The sequence below is a fragment of the Entelurus aequoreus genome, linkage group LG12 (assembly GCF_033978785.1).
Source record: "Entelurus aequoreus isolate RoL-2023_Sb linkage group LG12, RoL_Eaeq_v1.1, whole genome shotgun sequence".
Classification (NCBI taxonomy): Eukaryota; Metazoa; Chordata; class Actinopteri; order Syngnathiformes; family Syngnathidae; genus Entelurus; species Entelurus aequoreus.
Genome location: NC_084742.1, coordinates 63,177,409 through 63,204,587, shown reverse-complemented (window position 1 = coordinate 63,204,587; position 27,179 = coordinate 63,177,409). Strand labels below are relative to the sequence as shown.

The window sequence follows — 27,179 nt, the reverse complement described above, 5'->3', positions numbered from 1 at the left end:
TTTTTTTACAAAGTATTAAAAGACTTGAATGTTCTGAACGAGTTGAAATGGTTGGTGTTGGAATTTTTCAAATCGGCCGAGAAACGAAGTTGTAACATTTTTAATTGAGAAATGGTATTAAGGAATTTTGGGGGAAACCGGGAAATTTTCCAGTTCAAAAAACAACTTAGTTTTTTATCCTGATTAAGAGGAATGTTTGGACGGTGGAACGGTTGAAAATTGTGGAAGGAATAGTCGCCAGAAAAAAGGGTTTGAAAAAAAGGGAATTCTGTGAATTTCTGGAATGTTTTTGAACTTGGAAAAATTATAGTTTGAATTTCCAGGATGAGTGGAATATGTTGAAGGTAGAATGGTTTAAATCGGTTGAAAAATGTGGAAATGGTGGAAGTTTGAAAAATGGCCAATTCATTTTGAATGAGAAAAATGTCCCAGAAAACCTGGAATTCTGGAAAATCTGGGATTTTTTTTAAGGGAAAGCCCACAATTCCTGAATAGGCTGAACATTTTGAAGTTAGAATGGTTTGAATGTGGGAAATTGTGGAACTTTGAAAAATGTCCCATTCATTTCAATGGGAATTTCATGCAAATTTGGTAATTTCAGGAAAAGCGGGATTTTTTTTAGAAAGTGTTAAAAGACTTGAATGTTCTGAATGAGTTGAAATGGTTGGTGTTGGAATTTTTCAAATCCGTCAAGAAACGTTGAAGTAGTAACATTTTTAATTGAGAAATGGTATTAAAGAATTCCAGGAATTTCGGTAAAACCGGGAATTTTTCCAGTTAAAAAAAAACTACTGTTTTTTATCCTGATTAAGAGGAATGTTTGGACGGTGGAACGGTTGAAAAATGTGGAAGGAATAGTCCCCAGAAAAAAGGGTTTGAAAAAAAGGGAATTCTGTGAATTTCTGGAATTTTTTTGAACTTGGAAAAATTATGGTTTGAATTTCCAAGATGAGTGGAATATGTTGAAGGTAGAATGGTTTAAATCGGTTGAAAAACGTGGAAATGGTGGAAGTTTGAAAAATGGCCAATTCATTTTGAATGAGAAAAATGTCCCAGAAAACCTGAAATTCTGGAAAATATGGGATTTTTTTTAAGGGAAAGCCCACAATTCCTGAATAGGCTGAAAATTTTGAAGTTAGAATGGTTTGAATGTGGGAAATTGTGGAACTTTGAAAAATGTCCCATTCATTTCAATGGGAATTTCATGCAAATTTGGTAATTTCAGGAAAAGCGGGAATTTTTTTAGAAAGTGTTAAAAGACTTGAATGTTCTGAATGACTTGAAATGGTTGGTGTTGGAATTTTTCAAATCGGTCAAGAAACGTTGAAGTAGTAACATTTTTAATTGAGAAATTGTATTAAAGAATTCCAGGAATTTCGGGAAAACCGGGAATTTTTCCAGTTAAAAAAAAACTACTGTTTTTTATCCTGATTAAGAGGAATGTTTGGACGGTGGAACGGTTGAAAAATGTGGAAGGAATAGTCGCCAGAAAAAAGGGTTTGAAAAAAAGGGAATTCTGTGAATTTCTGGAATTTTTTTGAACTTGGAAAATTTATAGTTTGAATTTAAATTTAAATCGGTTGAAAAATGTGGAAATGGTGGAAGTTTGAAAAATGGCCAATTCATTTTGAATGAGAAAAATGTCCCAGAAAACCTGAAATTCTGGAAAATAGGGGATTTTTTTTTAAGGGAAAGCCCACAATTCCTGAATAGGCTGAACATTTTGAAGTTAGAATGGTTTGAATGTGGGAAATTGTGGAACTTTGAAAAATGTCCCATTCATTTCAATGGGAGAAATGGTATTAAAGAATTCCAGGAATTTCGGGAAAACCGGGAATTTTTCCAGTTAAAAAAAAACCTGTTGTTTTTTATCCTGATTAAGAGGAATGTTTGGACGGTGGAACGGTTGAAGTGGGTTGAAAAATGTGGAAGGAATAGTCGTCAGAAAAAAGGGAATTCCTGGAATTTTTTTGAACTTGGAAAAATAAAAGTTTGAATTTCCAGGATGAGTGGAATATGTTGAAGGTGGAATGGTTTGAATAGGTTAAAAAATGTGGAAATGGTGCAAGTTTGACAAATGGCTGATTTTGAATGGGAAAAATGTCTGGGAAAACCTGGAATTCTGGGACATTTGGGAATTTTATGAATTTATTCCTGAATATGTCGGGTGGTTTTTTTTTAATACCGTAAAATCAACTTTTGGTAATGTTTTTTCTATATACAGTAAGACACTAAAACATTGAAAAACTGAAAAACTTAAAAAAAAACAAAAAACCTGGCAGCTCTTTTGCATGAATTTTACCACTAAAAACAGTGGTATGGTTTCTCCATTCCATTCCATCTATTCCATGTTTTTATATGCTGTAAAAAAAAAAAAAAAAAATACACTTATTTTACTGTAAAATTCTGGTGACTGAGCTGCCAGTTTTTAAAGTAACACTTAATTTTTATTTTTTTTTGCAGCTTATGTAAAAAAAAAATATTGTTAATTTATTATTGTATATTCATATATTACTCATTGTTAAATACGGCCCTCTGAGGGCAACCATAACTGCCATGTGGCCCTCAGTTAAAACCAGTTTGACACCCCTGCCTTAGGCAGTTACTATGCTTGCTATGATAGGCTGTGATGCGTGAGGCAGTTACTATGCTTGCTATGATAGGCTGTGATGCGTTAGGCAGTTACAATGGCGCATGCTGGCCACGGCTGATGGTGCGAGTCTGACCTAAGCTGCGGATGTCTATGGTGATGTCCACATGGCCGTGCTCGGCACTATGGTACATGGCCTCTCTCAGGGCCCGCAGCTTGGCCTTTCCTGTTCGTAGCGTCCCGCCGCCGCCGCCGCCGTTGGCCTGCGGTGCCGTGCTCTTCTCCCTGGGCGTGGAACCCTCAGCCAGGATCTCCTCCAGCGACAGGACGTCGCCCTTCTCCTTCTCGGACTGGGACAGGAGCTTGCGGAATACGTTCCTGCAGGAAGACGACAAGAGGCTTGATCACGACATCCGATAAGCCTCAACGTGAATGAGAAATGCTGCAATGTTGCAGGATCACAAACAAACGCAAAAGAAGAAAAATGCTGCAGGTTCAAACAAAACGAATGTTTAGGAGGTCAGTCAGGCCACTAGGGGCACCAGATCTAAAGAGATGTTTGTCTTTGAAGCTTTTTCTGAATAGGCTGAACGAAATTGTACATTTTTCTTTATGTCTTTGTCGTGATATTGCTGGTTTTACAAACATGTTCGGCAGCGCACACACACAGAGTACTTACAAGCAGACACAGTGTGTAGACAGAAAAGGGAGAACGGCTTAAAAAGTAAAGATAAAGGTGAAGTTATAACACTGAAACACCCTCCGCAGTCGGAAGTGTTTTAGCTACTTCTTAATATACCAGCGCAGTGGCTAGTGGTTAGAGTGTCCGCCCTGAGATCGGTAGGTCGTGAGTTCAAACCCCGGCCGAGTCATACCAAAAACTATAAAAAATAAAGCTGCAAGCAGCGATGGACGGGACCGACTTTGACGGCACATAAAATCCAAACCGGAGCAGTAATTAAAACTCTTTGGTCAACTTTTAATCAGAAGGCTTCAATCGCTCTCCTGTGCTAGTTTGAAGCCGACACGACAAACGCGCTCAGAGGAGATAATTTTTTGAAAAAAAGGTGAGCGGTTTTTACAAAACTTTTGTTTTGAAGGGGGAATTGCAAACTTCCTGTAGATTTTTGCTGGGGGTTGTCAATATATGAAATGTAGGTCTAAGTGAGACCTACATAGAGGTTTTTGTTTCATGTCTCTATGAAATTCCTACTGGAAGTTACAGGCAGTTTTGTCTGTGTTTTCTTGCTACGAGCAGTTTTGTCTGTGTTTTCTTCCTAGGGGGTGCTAGAGCGCAATTTTGAGTTTTGGGGTTGGGTTTTTTTATTAGATCGCAATTTTTGCCAGTCCTGATGTGTGTGTCCAGTTTGGTGAGTTTTGAAGCATGTTAAGGGGGTCAAATTACAGCTCAAAGAGGCAAAGGTGACTGTTTTTACAAAACGTTTGTTTTGAAGGGGGAATTGCAAACTTCCTGTTGATTTTTGCTGGGGGTTGTCAGTGTATGAAATATAGGTCTAAGTGAGACCTACATAGAGCTTTTTGTTTCATGTCTCTACGACATTCCTACTGGAAGTTACAGACAGTTTTGTCTGTTTTCTTCCTAGGAGCAGTTTTGTCTGTGTTTTCTTACTAGGGGGCGCTAGAGCGCAATTTTGAGTTTTGGGGTTGGGTTTTTTTTTATTAGATCACAATTTTTGCCAGTCCTGATGTGTGTGTCCAGTTTGGTGAGTTTTGAAGCATGTTAAGGGGGTCAAATTACAGCTCAAAGAGGCAAAAGTGACTGTTTTTACAAAACTTTTGTTTTGAAGGGGAAATTGCAAACTTCCTGTTGATTTTTGCTGGGGGTTGTCAGTGTATGAAATATAGGTCTAAGTGAGACCTACATAGAGCTTTTTGTTTCATGTCTCTACGACATTCCTACTGGAAGTTACAGACAGTTTTGTCTGTTTTCTTCCTAGGAGCAGTTTTGTCTGTTTTCTTCCTAGGGGGCGCTAGAGCGCAATTTTGAGTTTTGGGGTTGGGTTTTTTTTTTATTAGATCGCAATTTTTGCCAGTCCTGATGTGTGTGTCCAGTTTGGTGAGTTTTGAAGCATGTTAAGGGGGTCAAATTACAGCTCAAAGAGGCAAAAGTGACTGTTTTTACAAAACTTTTGTTTTGAAGGGGGAATTGCAAACTTCCTGTTGATTTTTGCTGGGGGTTGTCAGTGTATGAAATATAGGTCTAAGTGAGACCTACATAGAGCTTTTTGTTTCATGTCTCTACGACATTCCTAGTGGGAGTTACAGGCAGTTTTGTCTGTATTTTCTTCCTAAGGGGGCGCTAGAGCGCAATTTTGAGTTTTGGGGCTAGGTTTTTTGATTAGATCGCAATTTTCGCCAGTCCTGATGTGTGTGTTAAATATGGTGAGTTTTGAAGCATGTTAAGGGGGTTAAATTATAGCTCAAAGAGGCAAAAGTGACTGTTTTTACAAAACTTTTCTTTTGAAGGGGGAATTGCAAACTTCCTGTTGATTTTTGCTGAAGGATGTCAGTGTATGAATCGTAGGTCTAAGTGAGACCTACATAGAGGTTTTTGTTTCATGTCTCTTCGACATTCCTAGTGGGAGTTACAGGCAGTTTTGTCTTTATTTTCTTCCTAAGGGGGCGCTAGAGCGTAATTTTGAGTTTTGGGGCTAGGTTTTTTTGATTAGATCGCAATTTTAGCCAGTCCTGATGTGTGTGTCAAATATGGTGAGTTTTGAAGCATGTTAAGGGGGTCAAATTACAGCTCAAAGAGGCGGCGGTATAATAAAGAATAATAAAACGCACAAAATACAATAGGGTCCTCTGTCCCAAAGGGACATTCGGTCCCTAAAAATGGGAGCCATTACCTCCCTGCTTGGCACTCAGCATCAAGGGTTGGAATTGGGGGTTGAATCACCAAAAATGATTCCGGGGCGCGGCCACCGCCGTTGCTCACTGCTCCCCTCACCTCCCAGGGGGTGATCAAGGGTGATGGGTCAAATGCAGAGGATAATTCGCCACGCCTAGTGTGTGAATGTGTGTGACAATCATTGCTATTTTAACTTTAAATCACTAATCCTCGCCTCCATGGCGACAAATAAAGTATGTTTCTTACAAGTAGCATTATCACTGGAGGACGAGGAATAGCTAAACATGCTTCACTACACACAGGAGGATACTATAGCTCACCGGCGTCACAATGTAAACAAACGCCACGGGTGGATCTACACCTGACATCCACTGTAATGATACCAAGTACAGGAGCGTATCCAGTCGACACTACTATGATATTTTTTATCGTCACAAAATCTTTTTTTAAATTCGTATTATATTAATAAACTCAGGAAATACGTCCCAGGACATGTGAAATTATGACCAATGTATGATCCTGTAACTACTTGGTATCGGATCGATACCTAAATGTGTGGTATCATCCAAAACTAATGTAAAGTATCAAAGAAGAGCAGAATAAGTGATTATTACATTTTAACAGAAGTGTAGATAGAACATGTTGAAACAGGAAATAAAGCAGATATTAACAGTAAATGAACAAGTAGATTAATAATCATTTTTTACAGTTTGTCCTTTTTAACGTAGACAAAATAATAGGTGTATAAATGACACAATATGTTACTGCAAAGACTAATTAGGAGTCTTTGTTTGTTTACTTACTACTAAAAGACAAGTTGTCTAGTATGTTCACTATTTTATTTAAGGACTAAATGACAATAATAAACATATGTTGCATGTGTCCTAAGATTTTTTGTTAAAATAAAGCCAATAATGACATTTTTTTGTGGTCCCCTTTATTTAGAAAAGTATTAAAAAGTACCGAAATACACAAATATTGGTATAAAGACAACCCGAGTTCTAACTAATGAAAGCGGGGCAGTAAGTTGACAACGTGTGTCTACTTTAGGGCTGCAACTAACGATTAATTTGATAATCGATTAATCTGTCGATTATTACTTCGATTAATCGACTAATAATCGGATAAAAGAGACCAACTACATTTCTATCCTATCCAGTATTTTATTGAAAGAAAAAGACAGCATACTGGCACCATACTTATTTTGATTATTGTTTCTCAGCTGTTTGAAAATGTTGCAGTTTATAAATAAAGGTTTATTAAAAAAAAAAAAAAAAAAAAAAAAATCTCTGCACATGCGCATAGTATAGATCCAACGAATCGATGACTAAATTAATCGGCAACTATTTTAATAATCGATTTTAATCGATTAGTTGTTGCAGCCCTAGTCTACTTCTAAGTCTGTTTGAATAAAACGAGTAAAACATGTATTTGTTTTTGCATCTTTTCTTGAAATCCTGTGCTTTTTGAGGTTAAGGTTACAAGTAGAGATGTCCGATAATATCGGTCTGCCGATATTATCGGCCGATAAATGCGTTAAAATGTAATATCGGAAATTATCGGTATCGGTTTTTTATTATCAGTATCGTTTTTTTTGTTTTTTTTATTAAATCCACATACAAAACACAAGATACACTTACAATTAGTGCACCAACCCAAAAAACCTCCCTCCCCCATTCACACTCATTCACACAAAAGGGTTGTTTCTTTCTGTTATTAATATTCTGGTTCCTACATTATATATCAATATATATCAATACAGTCTGCAAGGGATACAGTCCGTAAGCACACATGATTGTGCGTGCTGCTGGTCCACTAAAAATACTAACCTTTAACAGTTAATTTTACACATTTTCATTAATTACTAGTTTCTATGTAACTGTTTTTATATTGTTTTACTTTCTTTTTTATTTAAGAAAATGTTTTTAATTTATTCATCTTATTTTATTTGATTCATTTTTTTTAAAAAGTACCTTATCTTCACCATACCTGGTTGTCCAAATTAAGCATAATAATGTGTTAATTCCACGACTGTATATATCGGTTGATATCGGTATCGGTTGATATCGGTATCGGTAATTAAAGAGTTGGACAATATCGGATATCGGCAAAAAGCCATTATCGGACATCCCTAGTTACAAGGAAGACCTAAAATTGTCCCGAATTGAGGCATTTCAGGTCACATGATTCATTTCTCTCTTGAAGTTGTTCTGGGTGTTTTTGCCGTTTGAAGCATTTTTCTGCTGCATTCGTTTTTGATCCTGCAGCATTTATGTGATTACAGCATTTTTAATATGCAGCGGTTTCCCGTTGATTTTGTTTCCGCCGCCTTGAACGCGCCACGGTCCCAAAAATGTGCCGCCGAGACGACGAACGAACGGGGCACGTTTTTGTCCACGTTGCCTTGGCGTCGTGCGGGTCTCACCTGTGCCCGTGCGCCGCCGCCAGGCTGTACGAGTTCATGTCTCCCAGCGTCGCCGTGGAGATGCCGTTTCGACACATGGTCCCGATCATGGGATCCGCCCCCCTGTCCAGCAGCAGACTCACCAGCTCAAAGTTACCTAACCAGGGGAGCAGGCAGGCACATTTACGCCAAAAAGTGTTCCATTACATCTTCTATTTTTATAAACTAATGAGCGTTAATTGTATCTACCAGCCTGTTGCCATGGTAACGCAGCTTCTACTGTTGTCATGCAACACAAAGGCGCTCTTTGGAATTCCTTTGTGGTGATTTAGATTATAACCTTTTAAGCTCTGAATCTGCAAACCCCAAAAGCGGTGAAGTTGTCACGTTGTGTAAGTGGTAAATAAAAACAGAATACAATGAAATCCTTTTCAACTTAGATTCAATTGAATAGACTGCAAAGACAAGATATTTCATGTTCGAACTGGAAAATGTTATTTTTTGCAAATATTAGCTCATTTGGAAGTTGATGCCTGCAACATGTTTCAAAAAAGCTGGCACGAGTGGCAAAAAAGACTGAGAAAGTTGAATCAAAGACTTATTTGGAACATCCCACAGGTGAACAGGCTAATTGGGAACAGGTGGGTGCCATGATTGGGTATAAAAGCAGCTTCCATGAAATGCTCGGTCGTTCACAAACAAGGACGGGGGCGAGGGTCACCACTTTGTCGACAAATGCGTGAGCAAATTGTTTAAGAACAACATTTCTCAACCAGCTATTGCAAGGAATTTAGGGATTTCACCATCTACGCTCCGTAATATCATCAAAAGGTTCAGAGAATCTGGAGAAATCACTGCACGTAAGCCATGATATTACGGACCTTGGATCCCTCAGGCGGTACTGCATCAAAAAGTGACATCAGTGTGTAAAGGATATCACCACACGGGCTCAGGAACACTTCAGAAAACCCCTGTCAGTAACTACAGTTGGTCGCTCTGTAAGTGCAAGTTAAAACTCTACTATGCAATCCAATCCACTTTATTTATATAGCACATTTAAACAACAAAAATGTTTCCAAAGTGCTGCACAACAATATTAAAAACAGTATTAAAAACAATATTAAAAACAATAATCAAATAGTATCCTTAGCTCCACCAATGACTGAATAAAAACAAAATATAAATAGATATAGAACCAATATAAAAACAATATAAAAATAAATATGAATAAAAACAATTTTAAAGGGAAAAAACAATTAAAACAGTAAATAGAAATCAAAATGTATAAAAAAAACAAAACACAGAGGACAACAGAGGACAGAGGACCACACAACTCACGTAGTGTTAAAAGCCAAAGAATAAAAGTGGGTCTTAAGACGAGACAAATGCAAAGCCAAAGTCATTTATCAACAACACCCGGAAACGCCCGGGCTTGGGCTTATCTAAGATGGACCGATGCAAAGTGGAAAAGTGTTCTGTGGTCTGACGAGTCCACATTTCAAATTGTGGACGTCAAGTTCTCCGCACCAAAAGAGGTAAAGAACCATCCGGAATGTTCTAGGCACAAAGTGGAAAAGCCAGCATGTGTGATGGTATGGGGGTGTATTACTGCCCAAGGCATGGGTAACTTACACATCTGTGAAAGCACCATTAATGCTGAAAGGTACATACAGCTTTTAAAGCAACATATGTTGCCATCCAAGCAACGTTACCATGGACGCCCCTGCTTATTTCAGCAAGACAATGCCAAGCCACGTGTTACATCAACGTGGCTTCGTAGTAAAAGAGTGTGGGTACTAGACTGGCCTGCCTGTAGTCCAGACCTGTCTCTAATTGAAAATATGTGGCACATTATGAAGCCTAAAATAGCACAACGGAGACTGTTGAACAACTTAAGCTGTACATCAAGCAAGAATGGGAAAGAATTCCACTTCAAAAATGTAACACAGTGGTAAAAATGCCCCTGTGACAACTTTTTTGCAATGTGTTTGTTATGGTTTACTAAGGGGAGGTGACGGCAAACAGGCACTAGATGGCAGTCTGTACAATTATTTATTATATATATATATATATATATATATATATATATATATATATATATATATATATATATATATATATATATATATATATATATATATATATATAATAATAATAATTAACAATACTAATAAACTAGAATGGAGTGTGACAAAATCCAAGAGTGTATGAGAGTGACTATGTGTGTAGATTAGCTGAAGTGTGTGTTACCAAGTGTTGCACGAGAGAAGAGGAAGTCCAGGGGCAGGCAGGTGATCCGGGGAGATAGAGAGGCGTCAGAATCCAGGGACGAGCAAGGAGTCGGGGAACGAAGGAGGCAGTCAGGGAAGCAGGGGAGCGACGAGGAATGACGAGTCACACAGCAACGTCAAACACAGGAACGGAGGTTATACGCCAATTGAAGACTATATTCCGGCGGCGGCATGCCAGGTTGTCCACGCTTATGAAGGCAGCTACTTCATTAACGGCAGGTGTGCTGATAGATGATTGCCGCCAGCTGTGGAGGTGCGTGGCCGCGGTCTGCGCGGCGCGTGGGGGGGGGCGTGTCCTGCGGTGCTTGCAGTGCGCAAGGATGAGGGTGAATTCCAATGCGCCCAGGCCGTGACAGTATCCCCCTCCTTATGGACAGCTCCCAGATGTCCTCTAGCTGGGACCAACAGAAACACGGGAACAAAAGTCAAGGGAGGGCGGAGGAGGTGGGTCGCCGGCCCAAGTGTCCCCGAATCCACCGGGGACGAGTCTGGTGGCGGCGGCGAGAAGAACGCCGCTGAGGCGGACGACCAAGGAACGGCCACCCTCTTGGCCGTCGGGAAGGCGGACGCAAGTGGTGCCATGATGAGTCTCGCCGGAGACGAGGAGGTGACATCGGAGGCAAAGAGGATGACATCATCGGCGGCGTGGAAGCGGCAGATGTCATCGGCGACGTGGAAGCGGCAGACGTCATCGGCGGGGCAGGCGAGGAAGACGTCATCGGCAATGCAGGCATGGAAGCAGCAGGCGTTGTCGGCGCCGGAGACGAGGACGGCTGAGGATCAGGCCGAGGTGCTGAGGTCGACGCTGCAGGCCGAGGGGCAGAGGTCGAGGCCAGCCTGGAAGCTGGCGGAGACGCAGGAGTCAGCCTGGAAGCTGGTGCTAGCTCGGAGGCTAGTTTGGGGACAGGTGCTAGCTCGGAGGCTGGTTCGGGGACAGGTGCTAGCTCGGACGCTAGCTCGGGGTTAGGTGCTAGCTCGGACGCTAGCTCGGGGTCAGGTGCTAGCCCGGACGCTAGCTCGGGGACAGGGGCTAGCTCGGTGACTGGTGGTATTTGTCTGGCAGGTGGTAGCCTGTCTGGGTGCAGCTGTGCTACCACATCAGCACAGCCACCAGAGCATCTATCAGCAGGTGTGCTGATAGATGATTGCCGCCAGCTGTGGCGGTGCGTGGCCGCGGTCTGCACGGCGCGTGGGGGGGCGTGTCCTGCGGTGCTTGCAGTGCGCAAGGATGAGGGCGAATTCCAATGCGCCCAGGCCGTGACAGTGTTGCTGCCATTCAATTCTAATTTAACGATTATTTGCCCCCAAAAAAACAAGTTTCTCAGTGTGAACATGAAATATCTTGTCTTTGCAGTCTATTCAATTGAATATAAGTTGAAAAGGATTTGCAAATCTGTTTTTATTTACCATTTACACAACGTGACAACTTCACTGCTTTTGTACTTTGTAATATAATTCCATCTAATCCAGATGGGTTAGGATTTCAGAGAGTATACAAATGATGTTTGTGTTATTGGATAATCCTGACTAATGTCGCTCACCTGCGGCCGACGCCAGCTGGAGCGGCGTCTCCGTGTAGTTCTCCGCCCCGTCCTGCAGCGAGCCCTCCACGTTGGCGCTGTTGTCCAGCAACAACTGCGGGGTGGACAGGAGAGGAAGACGGGGGGGGGGGGGGGGGGGGGGGGGGGTTGTGCAGTTAGTGGCAAGGACAAAAACAAACAAGATGGCCGCACTTCTCGCCTCGGAAGGTTCTAGAAGCGTTGCCTTCATTGGCGGCTTTAATATCAGAACTATTCTACATTCTTCTTTAGTGAGAGATGCATTGACAGAAAATTGAATAAATGATTAATAATTGAACTGTAGTTTTAGTGTTGCTACCATAATTCAACAAATACCACAAAAAGGAATACAATCTTTTTATTATCGTATTTGATTTTGTGCTGTGCTTATTTGAGCAAGACTTTATTTCCAGTGTGCAACAAAACTATCCTTTTGAATCATGTGATAAGCCCTCATTTTTATTCTATAGTTAAATACTAAATTCTAAATCAAATATAAAAATATTTAGGCATTAAAGTGCAAAAAACTAATATTTTACTTCCCTTTTTTGCTACAAGTGCGGCTTAGAATTCTTAAACTATGAAATACTTAATTTGTAATAAATTAATTAATTGTATTTATTATTTCTAAATGTTTCACTATTAAATGATGTAATAATCATAAATATGTATTAGTAATGATATGTTTTATTACTATACATAACAACAATCAAATATAATGACAACTTATTTTATTGTTATTACTATTACACAATATATTAATGCAATAATAGTTATTATACTATATGTATATATGTAATTGTAATAGTACAAAAAAATGCTCATTATTTTATTTTATTTTTTTATATGCAATATATTAATACAAAAATAATTATATATATTAATATAAATAATATTTATTATTACCAACATGACATAAAAAATTATGTAATAATATCATTATTATTTTAGGGATTATAATACAATTAATAAATACTATTATATTACACTGTGATAACAATTATAATATTGGTATGAATATAATTGTCAATTATATGAATAGTAATTACTATATGGCAATAATAAAATAATTATACAAGTATAACACGACAAGTGCGGCTTAGAATTCTTAAAGTATGAAAAAACATACTTACTTTGTAATAAATTAATTATTTGTATTTATTATTTCTACAATATTATTCCCCTATTAAATGAAATAATAATCATAAACATGTATTACAAATGATACATTTTATTATATCATATATAACAACAATCAAATATAATGACAACTTATTTTCTTGTTATTACTATTACACAATATATTAATGCAATAATAGTTAGTATACTATATGTATAGATGCAATTGTAATAGTACAAAAAATGCTCATTATTTTATTGTTATTTTATTATATGCAATATATTAATGCAAAAATAATTATGGTACTATATGTATATATGTAATAATATTACTATAAATAATACTTATTATTACCAACATGACATAAATAATTATGTAATAATATCATTATTATTTTAGGGATTATAATAAAATGAATAGATACTATTATATTACACTGTGATAACAATTATAATATAAATAAATAAATAATATTGGTATAATTATAATTATAAATTATATGAATAACAATTACTATATTGCAATAATAAAATAATTATACAAGTATAACACTACAAGTGTGGCTTAGACTTCTTAAGCTATGAAACAAATACTTAATTTCCATCCATCCATCCATCCATCTTCTTCCGCTTATCCGAGGTCGGGTCGCGGGGGCAGCAGCTTAATTTGTAATAAATAAATTATTTTTAATTTTTTATTTCTATAATATTATTAAATAATAATCATAAACATGTGTTACTAATGATACGTTTTATTATATTATATAATTTGTAATAAATAAATTATTTTTTATTTTTTATTTCTATAATATTATTAAATAATAATCATAAACATGTGTTACTAATGATACGTTTTATTATATTATATAACAACAACAATCAAATATAATGACAACTTATTATTTTATTGTTATTACTATCACACAATATATTAATGCAATAATAGTTATTATACTATATGTATATGTATAATTGTAATAGTACAAAAATGCTTATTATTTTATTTTTATTTTTAATATATATGCAAAAATAATTATGGTACCATATATATATATATATATATATATATATATATATATATATATATATATATATATATATATATATATATATATATATATATATATATATATATATATTGACTGTATATGTAATAATAACACTATAAATATTACTTATTATTACCAACATGACATAAATAATGATGTAATAATATAATTATTATTTTAGGGATTATAATACAATTAATAGATACTATTATTTTACACTGTGATAACAATTATAATATTGGTATACATATAATTATAAATTATAAGAATAATAATTACTATATGGCAATAATAAAATAATTATACAAATATAACACTACAAGTGCGGCTTAGAATTCTTAAACTATGGAAAAAAAAGTACTTTGTAATAAATTATTTATTTGTATTTATCATTTCGACAATTTTATTCAGTATTAAATGAAATAATAATCATAAACATGTATTACTAATGATATGTTTATTATTATATATAACAACAATCAAATATAATGACAACTTATTTTATTGTTATTACTACTACACAATATATTAATGCAATAATAATTATTATACTATATGTATATACTGTATGTCATTGTAATAGTACAAAAAATGCTTTTTATTTTGTTATTTTTAATATGCAATATATTAATGCAAAAATAAATATGGTACTATATGTATATATGTAATAATAATACTATGAATAATACTTATTATTACCAACATGACCTAAATAATGATGTAATAATATCATTACTATTTTAGGGATTATAATAAAATTAATAGAAACAATTATATTACACTGTGATAACATTTTTAATATTGATATAAATATAATTATAAATTATATGAATGATAAATACTATATGGCAATAATGAAATAATTATACAATTATAACATTGCAATAATATAAAACTATCCTAATAAAAAAAATAAGTTTATTCTAATAATAATAGAATAACACATTTGTAATAATTAATAATATAATACGTAATAATTATACTTTTATTATAATTGTTATAAATTGTAATAGGAACAAATAAGGTGTTTGGGGTCTTTTTGGGGGGGGATTCAATGGGAGCAAACTTCAGTATGATATACTTTATAAAAATACTATTATTTTTTTTTAAATGAATCATCGTCTTCAGGGTGTCAAGGGCAGGGCACCACAGGTCAAAGGTCACCATACTACCTGCACGACAGGGACGTGTCCGTGCAAGACGGCGAAAGTGAGGGGCGTCCCGTGGCGTGCGTCGGGGTAAACGGAGGGGTGCTTGTTTACTGTGCTGGGCACCTGGGAAGTCATAAGGTGAGGTTGAGGAGAGACACATACAGCCGTTAGCACTCGCTTGTGGGCGGGGCATAGGCAGAGGGCGGAGCCACAAGCATGTAGAAGGAAGGGGTGGCTGCGTCGTTGAGATTTAGTTGGAAGGTTAGCTGTTGCCGGGGGTTACGCAGGGTTTTGTTGGCGATATTAGAAGGCGAAGCGTTGTTAAACGTTAGAAGTCAAACCATTCATGCACATGCTGACTGTGACTCAACGTCAGCAGTCTGACCTGATTGGCCGATACTTTTGTCCACGTCGTGCATGATTTGTTGTGAGCTGAGCATTAATAAATCACTCCAGCATCCAGTGGCGGTTCCAGCTGTAACGGGGCCCTGGGCGGGACCCCCTTTAAATCCGCCACTGGATGCGTCGCCATAGAGCTTGACTGACTTCCACTACGCTACTGTTAACACACATATACACACACACACACACACACACACACACACACACACACACACACACACACACACACACACACACACACACACACACACACACACACACACACACACACACACACACACACACACACACACACACACACACACACACACACACACACACACACTCTTGTGATTGTTACCTTCTTGAGACCTTTGAAAAATGCCTCTCTCTTAAAGGCCTACTGAAATGATTTTTTTTTATTTAAACGGGGATAGCAGATCTATTCTATGTGTCATACTTGATCATTTCGCGATATTGCCATATTTTTGCTGAAAGGATTTAGTATAGAACAACGACGATAAAGATTGCAACTTTTGGTATCTGATAAAAAAAAGGCTTGCCCCTACCGGAAGTAGCGTGACGTAGTCAGTTGAACATATACGCAAAGTTCCCTATTGTTTACAATGATGGCCGCATGAAGTGAGAGAGATTCGGACCGAGAAAGCGACAATTTCCCCATTAATTTGAGCGAGGATGAAAGATTTGTGGATGAGTAAAGTGCAAGTGAAGGACTAGTGGGGAGTTGAAGCTATTCAGATAGGGAAGATGCTGTGAGAGCCGGGGGTGACCTGATATTCAGCTGGGAATGACTACAACAGTAAATAAACACAAGACATATATATACTCTATTAGCCACAACACAACCAGGCTTATATTTAACATGCCACAAATTAATCCTGCATAAAAACACCTGCGTGTTTGTTACGCTAGCTCCTAGCTCCTCTGCTAGCTCCTAGCTCCATAGAACACGCCAATACAATTCAAACACCTGATCAACACACACAATCACTCAGCCCAAAAGACCGTTCACCTAACCCAAGGTTCATAAAGCTTATATATTTTTAAAAAGTTACGTACGTGACGCGCACGTACGGTCAAGCTATCAAATGTTTAGCAGCCAAGGCTGCATACTCACGGTACCTGATATTCAGCTGGGAATGACTACAACAGTAAATAAACACAAGACATATATATACTCTATTAGCCACAACACAACCAGGCTTATATTTAATATGCCACAAATTAATCCTGCATAAAAACACCTGCGTGTTTGTTATGCTAGCTCCTAGCTCCTATGCTAGCTCCTAGCTCCATAGAACACGCCAATACAATTCAAACACCTGATCAACACACACAATCACTCAGCCCAAAAGACCGTTCACCTAACCCAAGGTTCATAAAGCTTACATATTTTAAAAAAGTTACGTACATACGCAAAAAAAAGTTGCGCACATACGGTCAAGCGATCAAATGTTTAGAAGCCAAAGCTGCATACTCACAGTAGCACGTGTGCGTCTTTGTCATCCAAATCAAAGTAATCCTGGTAAGAGTCTGTGTTGTCCCAGTTCTCTACAGGCGTCTGTGTATCGAAGTCAAAAGTCCTCCTGGTTAGAGTCTCTGTTATCCGAGTTCTTCCATCTTGACTGCATCTTTCGGGAATGTAAACAAAGAAGCGCCAGCTGTGTACTGTTGTTGCTGACTACGTTCGAAAAATACGTCCATTTCGCACCGACAACTTTCTTCTTTGCTTGCTCGGCTTCCTTCTCCATAATGCAATGAACATGATTGCAACAGATTCACGAACACAGATGTCCAGAATACTGTGGAATTATGAAATGAAAACAGAGCTTTTTCGTATTGGCTTCAATGTGGAAGGCATACCCGTGTTCGCCGGGCTACGTCACGTGCATACGTCATCCTCAGAGGCGTTTCGAACCGGAAGTTTAGCTGCAAATTTAAAATGTCACTTTATAAGTTAACCCGGCCGTATTGGCATGTGTTATAATGTTAAGATTTCATCATTGATATATAAACTATCAGACTGCGTGGTCGGTAGTAGTGGGTTTCAGTAGGCCTTTAAGAACCACCCTTTCTAGATATATAAAGATGTGTATTTACAACATTAATAATATATACAAACTATGCAAATATAAAAAAGGTAAGCTTTTAGTTAATTTTTTTTTTGGGGGGGGGGATTTTTTGTTTGTAATTTCCAGTTTTTAATCTTCATTATTTACTTCAAGTTATTCTAGTATGTCTCTATATACATATTTATTTATTTATTTGTATTTATTTTATTTTTACATTTCTATTTCTTACACACACTTATTATTACATATGTTGGCCAGAGGGGGAGCACTTCAAATTTATAATAATAATCTGAATTTTACTCAGCCAAATTATGACAAAAGTCATAATTTTTGTCAATATTTTTCACTATTTTACAAAATATTGTGATAAAAGTCAGAATTTTATATGACAAATTTTTGCATTAAAAAGTAATAATTTTACATGAAAAAGTAAGAATTTTACGAGAAAATATTGCAATATTACATAAACAGAAAGAATATGAGAAATTGTTCCCAATTTTATAAAAAAAAAATTGTTGACGCTTTGTGAGAAAAATGCTGCTTTTAGTTAATTCATTTTTTATTTTTTGTTGGTCATTGGTTTTTAATCTTCATTATTTACTTCAAGTTATTCCAGTATGTCTCTACATGCATATTTATTTATTTTTTTAAATTAATTTTGACCAATGAGGGCGCATTTCTATTTCTTACACACACTTATTATTACATATTTTGGCCAGAGGGGGAGCACTTCAAATTTATAATAATAATCTGAATTTTACTCAGCCAAATTATGACAAAAGTCATAATTTTTGTCAACATTTTTCACTATTTTACAAAATATTGTGATAAAAGTCAGAATTTTATATGACAAATTTTTGCATTAAAAAGTAATAATTTTACATGAAAAAGTAAGAATTTTACGAGAAAAAATTGCAATATTACATAAACAGAAAGAATATGAGAAATTGTTCCCAATTTTATAAAAAAAAAAAAATAGTTGACGCATTGTGAGAAAAATGCTGCTTTTAGTTTATTTATTTTTTATTTTTTGTTTGTAATTGGTTTTTAATCTTCATTATTTACTTCAAGTTATTCCAGTATGTCTCTATATACATATTTATTTATTTTTTTAAATTCATTTTGACCAATGAGGGCGCATTTCTATTTCTTACACACACTTATTATTACACATGTTGGCCAGAGGGGGAGCACTTCAAATTTATAATAATAATCTGAATTTTACTCAGCCAAATTATGACACAAGTCATAATTTTTGTCAACATTTTTCACTATTTTACAAAATATTGTGATAAAAGTCAGAATTTTATATGACAAATTTTGGCATTAAAAAGTAATAATTTTACATTAAAAAGTATGAATTTCACGAGAAAATATTGCAATATTACATGAACAGAAAGAATATGAGAAACTGTTCCCAATTTTATTAAAAAAAAAAATAGTTGACGCATTGTGAGAAAAATGCTGCTTTTAGTTTATTTATTTTTTGTTTGTAATTGTTTTTTAATCTTCATTATTTACTTCAAGTTATTCCAGTATGTCTCTATATACATATTTATGACCAAATAATAATACATTTTGGCCAAAGAGGGCATATTTCTATTTTTTACACACACTTGTTATTACATATGTTGGCCAGAGAGGGAGCACTTCAAATGTTTACACACACTTGTTATATCATATGTTGACGAGAGGGGAACCATTTTTAAAACCGACACAGTCAATTTGAAAAATCTGTCCTTTTTGGGACCACCCTAATTTTGATAGATTTCACCACCAGGGGTGCAAATGAAATCTCTATTTTTTTTTGTTTGTAATATCACCATTTTACAAGAACAACAAAAAAATTGGCAATATTTCAGAATTTTATATGACACATTTTTGCATTAAAAAGTAATAATTTTGCATAAAAAATTAAGAATTTTACGAGAAAATATTGCAATATTACAGAAACAGAAAAAATATGAGAACTTGTTCCCAAATTTACAAGAAAAAAGTCGACAAATTATGAGAAAAAGACTGCTTTTAGTAAATGTATTTTATTCATTTATGTTTTTAATCTTCATTATTTACTTCAACTTATTACAGTATGTCACTATATACAGATTTATTTAAATTTTTTTTAATGAATTTTGGCCAAAGGGGGCGCATTTCAATTTCTTACACACACTAGATATTTTATATGTTGACCAGAGGGGGATCATTTTTAAAACCGACGCAGTCAATTTGAAAAATCTCTCCTTTTTGGGACCACACTAATTTTGATAGATTTCAAATGAGGTCTCAATTTTTTTGTTTTTTGTAATGTGCTTAGCTGCCGTCTTGTTTTTATCATATATTGCTGCCTTTGCACCTGTCAAGGTTTACTTTTGTATGCACATTAAATCAACAAAAAATCCTGACTTTGGAGCAATGTTCACGGACTCTAGTATTTGGCTCTCCATTAGATGCAATAGTTTTCCGTATTGGGACCATGATATCGGTCCTAACTTGTTCACCGGTCCTCATATGAAAGGTACTTTTCCTTGTGGTGTCTCAAGAAGTGTAGAAAAACAACAACACAAACAAACACACACACACACACACACACACACACACACACACACACACACACACACACACACACACACACACACACACACACACACACACACACACACACCTTCTTGTATATGTTACCTTCTTGAGACCTCCGAAAAATGCCTACCTCTTTAGGACCACCCTTTCTAGATATATAAAGATGTGTATTTACAACATTAATAATATATACACACTATGCTAATATGAGAAAGTTTGTTGTGAAAAATTAGTTGGAAAAAGGTCACAGTTACAAGAAAAACTTAAAATTTTGGCAGTATTATAATAAAAGCTGTCATTTTACTCAACGCAAGTCAACATTTTACAAGAAAAATTGAACATTGGTGCAATATTATGATAAAAGTTGGAATTTTACTCAATGACAGTCGCAATTTTACAAGAAAAGCTTATAATTGTGGCAATTTTCTCAAAAGAGTCGTAATTTTACTCAACAAAAGTTACAATTTTATAAGAAAACTTTAACATTTTGGCAATATTAAATATTAATCGGAATTTTACTGGGCAAAATGATGATATAAGTCATAATTTTACTCCAAAAATATCACCATTTTACAAGAACAACAAAAAAATTGGCAATATTGTGATACAAGTCAGAATTTTATATGACGCATTTTTGCATTAAAAAGTAATGATTTTGCATAAAAAAAATTAAGAATTTTACGAGAAAATATTGCAATATTACAGAAACAGAAAAAATATGAGAAAGTGTCCCCAAATTTACAAGAAAAAAGTCGACACATTGTGAGAAAAAGACTGCTTTTAGTTAATGTATTTTATTCATTTATTTTTTGTTCGTAATTGGTTTTTAATCTCCGTTATTTACTTCAAGTTATTACAGTATGTCACTATATAATTTTTTTTTTCATTTTTTTAATGAATTTTGGCCAGAGGGGGAGCACTTCAATTTTTTTTACACACACTTGTTATTTCATATGTTGAACAGAGGGGGAGCACATCAAATTTTTTACACACACTTGTTATTTCATATGTTGACCAGAGGGGGAGCACTTCCAATTTTTTACACACACTTGTTATTTCATATGTTGACCAGAGGGGGAGCATTTTCAAAACCGACACAGTCAATTTGAAAAATCTTTCCTTTTTAGGACCACCCTCATTTTGATAGATTTCACCACCGGGGTGCAAATGAGATCTCTATTTTTTGTTTTTTGTAATGTGCTTAGCTGCTGTCTTGTTTTTAATCATATATTGCTGTCTTTGCACCTGTCAATGTTTACTTTTGTATGCACTATAAAAATGGCACCCGTTACCTCCCTGCTTGGCACTCAGCATCAAGGGTTGGAATTGGGGGTTAAATCACCAAAAAATTATTCCCGGGCGTGGCCACCGCTGCTGCTCACTGCTCCCCTCACCTCCCAGGGGGTGATCAAGGGCGACGGGTCAAATGCAGAGAATAATTTCGCCACAACTCGTGTGTGTGTGTGTCACAATCATTTCCGCTTTAACTTTTTAGCTTTAACATTAAATCAACAAACAATCCTGACTTTGGAGCAATGTTCACGGACTCTAGTATTTGGCTCCCTATTAGATGCAATAGTTTTCCGTATTGGGACCGTGACTTATGTCATCACTTGTTCACACCACATCATATGGAAGATACTTTTCCTTGTTGATGTCTCAAGAAGGGTAGAAATACAAGAACACACACACACACACACACACACACACACACACACACACACACACACACACACACACACACACACACACACACACACACACACACACACACACACACACACACACACACACACACACACTCACACACACACACACGCACGCACGCACGCACACACGCACCTTCTTGTATATGTTACCTTCTTGAGACCTCCGAAAAATGCCTACCTCTTTAGGACCACCCATTCTAGATATATAAAGATGTGTATTTACAACATTAATAATATATACACACTATGCTAATATGAGAAAGTTTGTTGTGAAAAATTAGTTGGAAAAAGGTCACAGTTACAAGAAAAACTTTACATTTTGGCAGTATTATAATAAAAGCTGTCATTTTACTCAACGCAAGTCAACATTTTACAAGAAAAATTGAACATTTGTGCAATATTATGATAAAAGTTGGAATTTTACTCAATGACAATCGCAATTTTACAAGAAAAGCTTATAATTGTGGCAATTTTCTCAAAAGAGTCGTAATTTTACTCAACAAAAGTTACAATTTTATAAGAAAACTTTAACATTTTGGCAATATTAAATATTAATCGGAATTTTACTGGGCAAAATGATGATATAAGTCATAATTTTACTCCAAAAATATCACCATTTTACAAGAACAACAAAAAAATTGGCAATATTGTGATACAAGTCAGAATTTTATATGACACATTTTTGCATTAAAAAGTAATGATTTTGCATAAAAAAAATTAAGAATTCCACGAGAAAATATTGCAATATTACAGAAACAGAAAAAATATGAGAAATTGTCCCCAAATTTACAAGAAAAAAGTCGACACATTGTGAGAAAAAGACTGCTTTTAGTTAATGTATTTTATTTATTTATTTTTTGTTCGTAATTGGTTTTTAATCTTCGTTATTTACTTCAAGTTATTTCAGTATGTCACTATATACATATTTATTTTCATTTTTTTAATAAATTTTGGCCAGAGGGGGAGCACTTCAATTTTTTTACACACACTTGTTATGTCATATGTTGACCAGAGGGGGAGCATTTTCAAAACCGACACAGTCAATTTGACCTAATTTTGATAGATTTCACCACCAGGGTGCAAATGAGATCTCTATTTTTTTGTTTTTTGTAATGTGCTTAGCTGCTGTCTTGTTTTTAATCATATATTGCTGTCTTTGCACCTGTCAATGTTTACTTTTGTATGCACTATAAAAATAGCACCCGTTACCTCCCTGCTTGGCACTCAGCATCAAGGGTTGGAATTGGGGGTTAAATCACCAAAAAATTATTCCTGGGCGTGGCCACCGCTGCTGCTCACTGCTCCCCTCACCTCCCAGGGGGTGATCAAGGACGATGGGTCAAATGCAGAGAATAATTTCGCCACAACTCGTGTGTGTGTGTGTGTCACAATCATTTCCGCTTTAACTTTTTAGCTTTAACATTAAATCAACAAACAATCCTGACTTTGGAGCAATGTTCACGGACTCTGGTATTTGGCTCTCTAGGACCGTGACTTATGTCATCACTTGTTCACACCTCCTCATATGGAAGATACTTTTCCTTGTTGATGTCTCAAGAAGGGTAGAAATACAAGAACACACACACACACACACACACACACACACACACACACACACACACACACACACACACACACACACACGCACACACACACACACACACACTCGAGGAACAACGATGCAATATTGATGAGCAGCAAAACAAATAAAAGCCCCCAGAGGAGAAGATATCACAGGGCGTTCTGCTTCTTCTTCTTCTGCACTTTGAAGCTGCTTTGGCCAAAGCGTGCAGGTGGGAGGAGCCACAGGAGGCGGCATTTTGGCGAGCACTGACCTCGCTGTTGATGTCGGCGCCGGCGTCCAGCAGCATCTGGACCATGGCCTCGTCGCCGCGCACGCAGGCGTACATGAGAGGCGTCATTCCCTGCAAGCACAGGAGGACATGTTGGAGGCTCCTCTTCACAACGGGAACTGAGGGGGAAAAAGACCTCAATCCACGGCAGCGTTGACAACATAAGCCTCGCCTCATCATCATCATCACTGTCCTCCTGCATTCTTTAAACGTTGGCCTAATTCACTCCCAATTGTGCTGAAATAGCAATTTTGAAGGTCCAAGAGCTTGTTTCCAGCCTTTATTTAACATTTTTCTTACATCTCAGGGACAAAACCCAAAAGCAGTTGTTTAAATCAGGGGTGTCCAAAGTGCGGCCCGCAGATAATTGTTTACCGGCCCGCCGCACATTCTGCAAAAATTGCAAAATTGATAAAACTGCAAACATTTAAAAAAAAACATTTTAAAAAAGTGGAATGAGGTGACATCTAACTAGAAAAAGTTGCAATGTTGACACAAAAGCTGCCATGCAGGCTGTTTTTTTTTCTTTTGTCTTTGTTTCTTTTTCTTTTTTTTTTTGCCATTGCTAAAAAAAAATAATAAAAAAAAAGACTAAAAATCTATGTTTTAATGAATTATTACTTAAAAAATATCACTTTAAAATGTTTTATGTGGAAAAAATATTGCGTATATTGTGTGGTTGCCATAAAAAAAAAACATCAAAGTTTTATTTGACAAAAGAGCATAAAACAAACAACATAATAGTTCAAACGTAAAATCGACAGATATATCTGAAGTTGATCTCGTAATTTAAGTGTTAAAAGTAAAAAAAAAACCTAATAAAAATGTATCACTTTATGAGTGGGGGACGTTTTGGATCTCAAATATATTTAGTAGGATTTTATTTAACATTTCACTGTGATTACTCAAAAATATTAAAGAATTAAAATCAATGGTGTCCTGCATTATTGATCTTTTAGGGCTCTAATTACTAAATACTGCATATTTTAGTTTTACTATAAAAAACAAAGTTGTCTTTGACAGAAAAGGCATAAAACCTTTTTTTTAATTTTTTTTTTTACTTTATATCAACCTAATAATAATCATAATTTGACTTATTTTTTTACATTTTAATGACTGAGACCCTTTATGGTCCCCGGGAGCCCTAAAGGTTAAAACAAAAACAAAAAATCCATATATTTTGTTATGGTTTGAAAATGAAAACTATCAAAATGGCCCCCGCATGCTTAAATTTTTCCGTGTGCGGCCCTCAGTGGAAAAAGTTTGGACACCCCTGGTTTAAATGGTAAATAAAAAGAGAATACAATGATTTGCAAATCCTTTTCAACTTATATTCAATTGAATAGACTGCAAAGACAAGATATTTCATGTTCACACTGAGAAACAAATAACAAATAATCATTAGCTTAGAATTTAATGGCAGCAACACATTGCAAAAAAGTTGTCACAGGGGCATTTTTACCAATGTGTTACATGGCCTTTCCTTTTAACAACACTCAGTAAATGAGGAGTCACATTTTTGAAGTGGAATTCTTTCCCATTCTTGCTTGATGTACAGCTTAAGTTGTTCAACAGTCTCCCTTCTTTAGGCTTCATAATGCGCCACACATTTTCAATGGGAGACAGGTCTGGACTACAGGCAGGCCAGTCTAGTACCCGCACTCTTTTACTATGAAGCCACGTTGATGTAACACGTGGCTTGGCATTGTCTTGCTGATATAAGCAGGGGCGTCCATGATAACGTTGCTTGGATGGCAACATATGTTGCTCCAAAAGCTGTATGTACCTTTCAGCATTAATGGTGCCTTCACAGATGTGTAAGTTACCCATGTCTTGGCCACTAATACACCCCCATACCATCACACATGCTGGCTTTTACACTTTTCTTTTCACGGATCATGACACACATCAACAGATGCTGCCCCCCAGTGGAAGAATGGCTGAAATGCAGCACTTGTAATGGATTGTCAGGTCTCGGGGTAGCCACCACCTCTTTAAGCGTGCTCATTTTCCCAGAATTGATAGCAGCAGCCTGGTAATCAGAGCACCCCCCCACACCCTCACTCTGCCATCCCAGAGTTGAGAGCGTGAAGCATCTTTTCTGCGCGCACGCCAACATATGCGCAGAGAACTCTGTCACGCCCACGCACATGATGCCGCGAGCAAACAAGTCGTGTTTGGCGCAGAAGAGCTGACAAAAAAACAAAAAATACAACAAACTTGCAGCAGAAGTACTTTTACGACTTGCTCTTGACCCAATGAACCCTTGGGTGTTTCCTGTGGATGCTTAACGAGCGGGCGGGCGCTGAACCGCCATCACGGCCGCCACCTCGCATCTTGCTTTATTGCGCCCGTAATGCCGCCTGCACATAAAATAAATGTCCGCCGCGGTCGGAGCGGCTCTGATTTATCATCGGACCCAAAGCAGGCGGCTAAATCTGCAAGCAGGCGCCAGTTAAGAAGCACACGGAAACATGCCAGCTTCCCAGTAACATCAACACCCGGACGCACGCCCACGGCTAATAGAGGAGGACGACAACGGGGGTAAAGGAGGGGGGGGGGGGGGGTAAGGAAGGAAGGTGGCAAGGAAAGAAGGAATGAGGGAAAGAAAAGTAGGAAGGATGGATGGAAGGAATATAAGGATACAAGGGAAGGAAGGAAGGCAATATGGCAAGAAGGATGGAAGGAAGGAAGAAAAAAGGAAGCAAAGAAAGAAGGAAGCAAAAAAGGAAGGAAGGCTGATGGGAAGTAAAGAAGTAAAGGAGGGGGGATTAGGAAGGAAGGTGGCAAGGAAAAAAGGATTGAGGGAAAGAAAAGAAGGAAGGATGGATGGAAGGACAAAAGGAAAGGAAGGGAGGAAGGCAATATGGCAAGAAGGATGGAAGGAATGAAGGAAAAAGGAAGCAAAGAAAGAAGGAAGCAAAAAAGGAAGGATGTACGGAAGGAAGTAAGGAAGAAGAGATGGAAGGAGGGTTGGAAGGAAGCAAGGAAAGAAGGAAGGAAAATAGGTAGTAAGGAATGAATGAAGGAAGCAAAGAAGGAATGAAGAAAAAAGAAAGGATGGAAAGAAGAAGAAAAATGGAAGGAAACGAGGAAACGAGGATGTACAGAAGGAAAGGAAGGAACAAGTGAAAGAAGAAAAGGAGGTAATGAAGTGTGCAGCATGCAAGAGTTCCATCAGTGAGGAAGGAAGGAAGCAAGATGGAAAGAAGGAAAGGAATGAAGAATAATAAGGGAAGGAAGGAAGGAAGGAAGGAAGGAAGGGTGGTGGGAAGTAAATAAGTAAAGAAGGAGGGGGGGAGGGGAAGGAGGAATGAGGGAAAGAAAAGTAGGAAGGATGGATGGAAGGAATAGAAGGATACAAGGGAAGGAAGGAAGGCAATATGGCAAGAAGGATGGAAGGAAGGAAGGAAGAAAAAAGGAAGCAAAGAAAGAAGGAAGCAAAAAAGGAAGGAAGGCTGATGGGAAGTAAAGAAGTAAAGGAGTGGGGGTTAGGAAGGAAGGTGGCAAGGAAAGAAGGAATGAGGGAAA

The 27,179-nt window shown here is 36.8% G+C and overlaps 1 protein-coding gene across 2 annotated transcripts in view; it reads right to left on the bottom strand.

Annotated features, from left to right (window-relative positions):
- LOC133662420 (ankyrin repeat and BTB/POZ domain-containing protein 3-A-like) overlaps positions 1-27,179 on the bottom strand; it is a 382,948-nt gene that overhangs the window by 22,740 nt on the left and 333,029 nt on the right. Inside the window, exons 6-10 of one of the 2 annotated variants that reach the window (XM_062066402.1) lie at positions 23,631-23,720; positions 15,057-15,158; positions 11,699-11,792; positions 7,888-8,023; positions 2,727-2,968 (exon numbers count right to left, since the gene is read on the bottom strand). In XM_062066402.1, coding sequence (XP_061922386.1) covers positions 2,727-2,968; positions 7,888-8,023; positions 11,699-11,792; positions 15,057-15,158; positions 23,631-23,720 — 664 coding nt within the window. The remainder of the gene's footprint in view (positions 1-2,726; positions 2,969-7,887; positions 8,024-11,698; positions 11,793-15,056; positions 15,159-23,630; positions 23,721-27,179) is intronic. The other variant, XM_062066401.1, reaches the window with a different exon arrangement.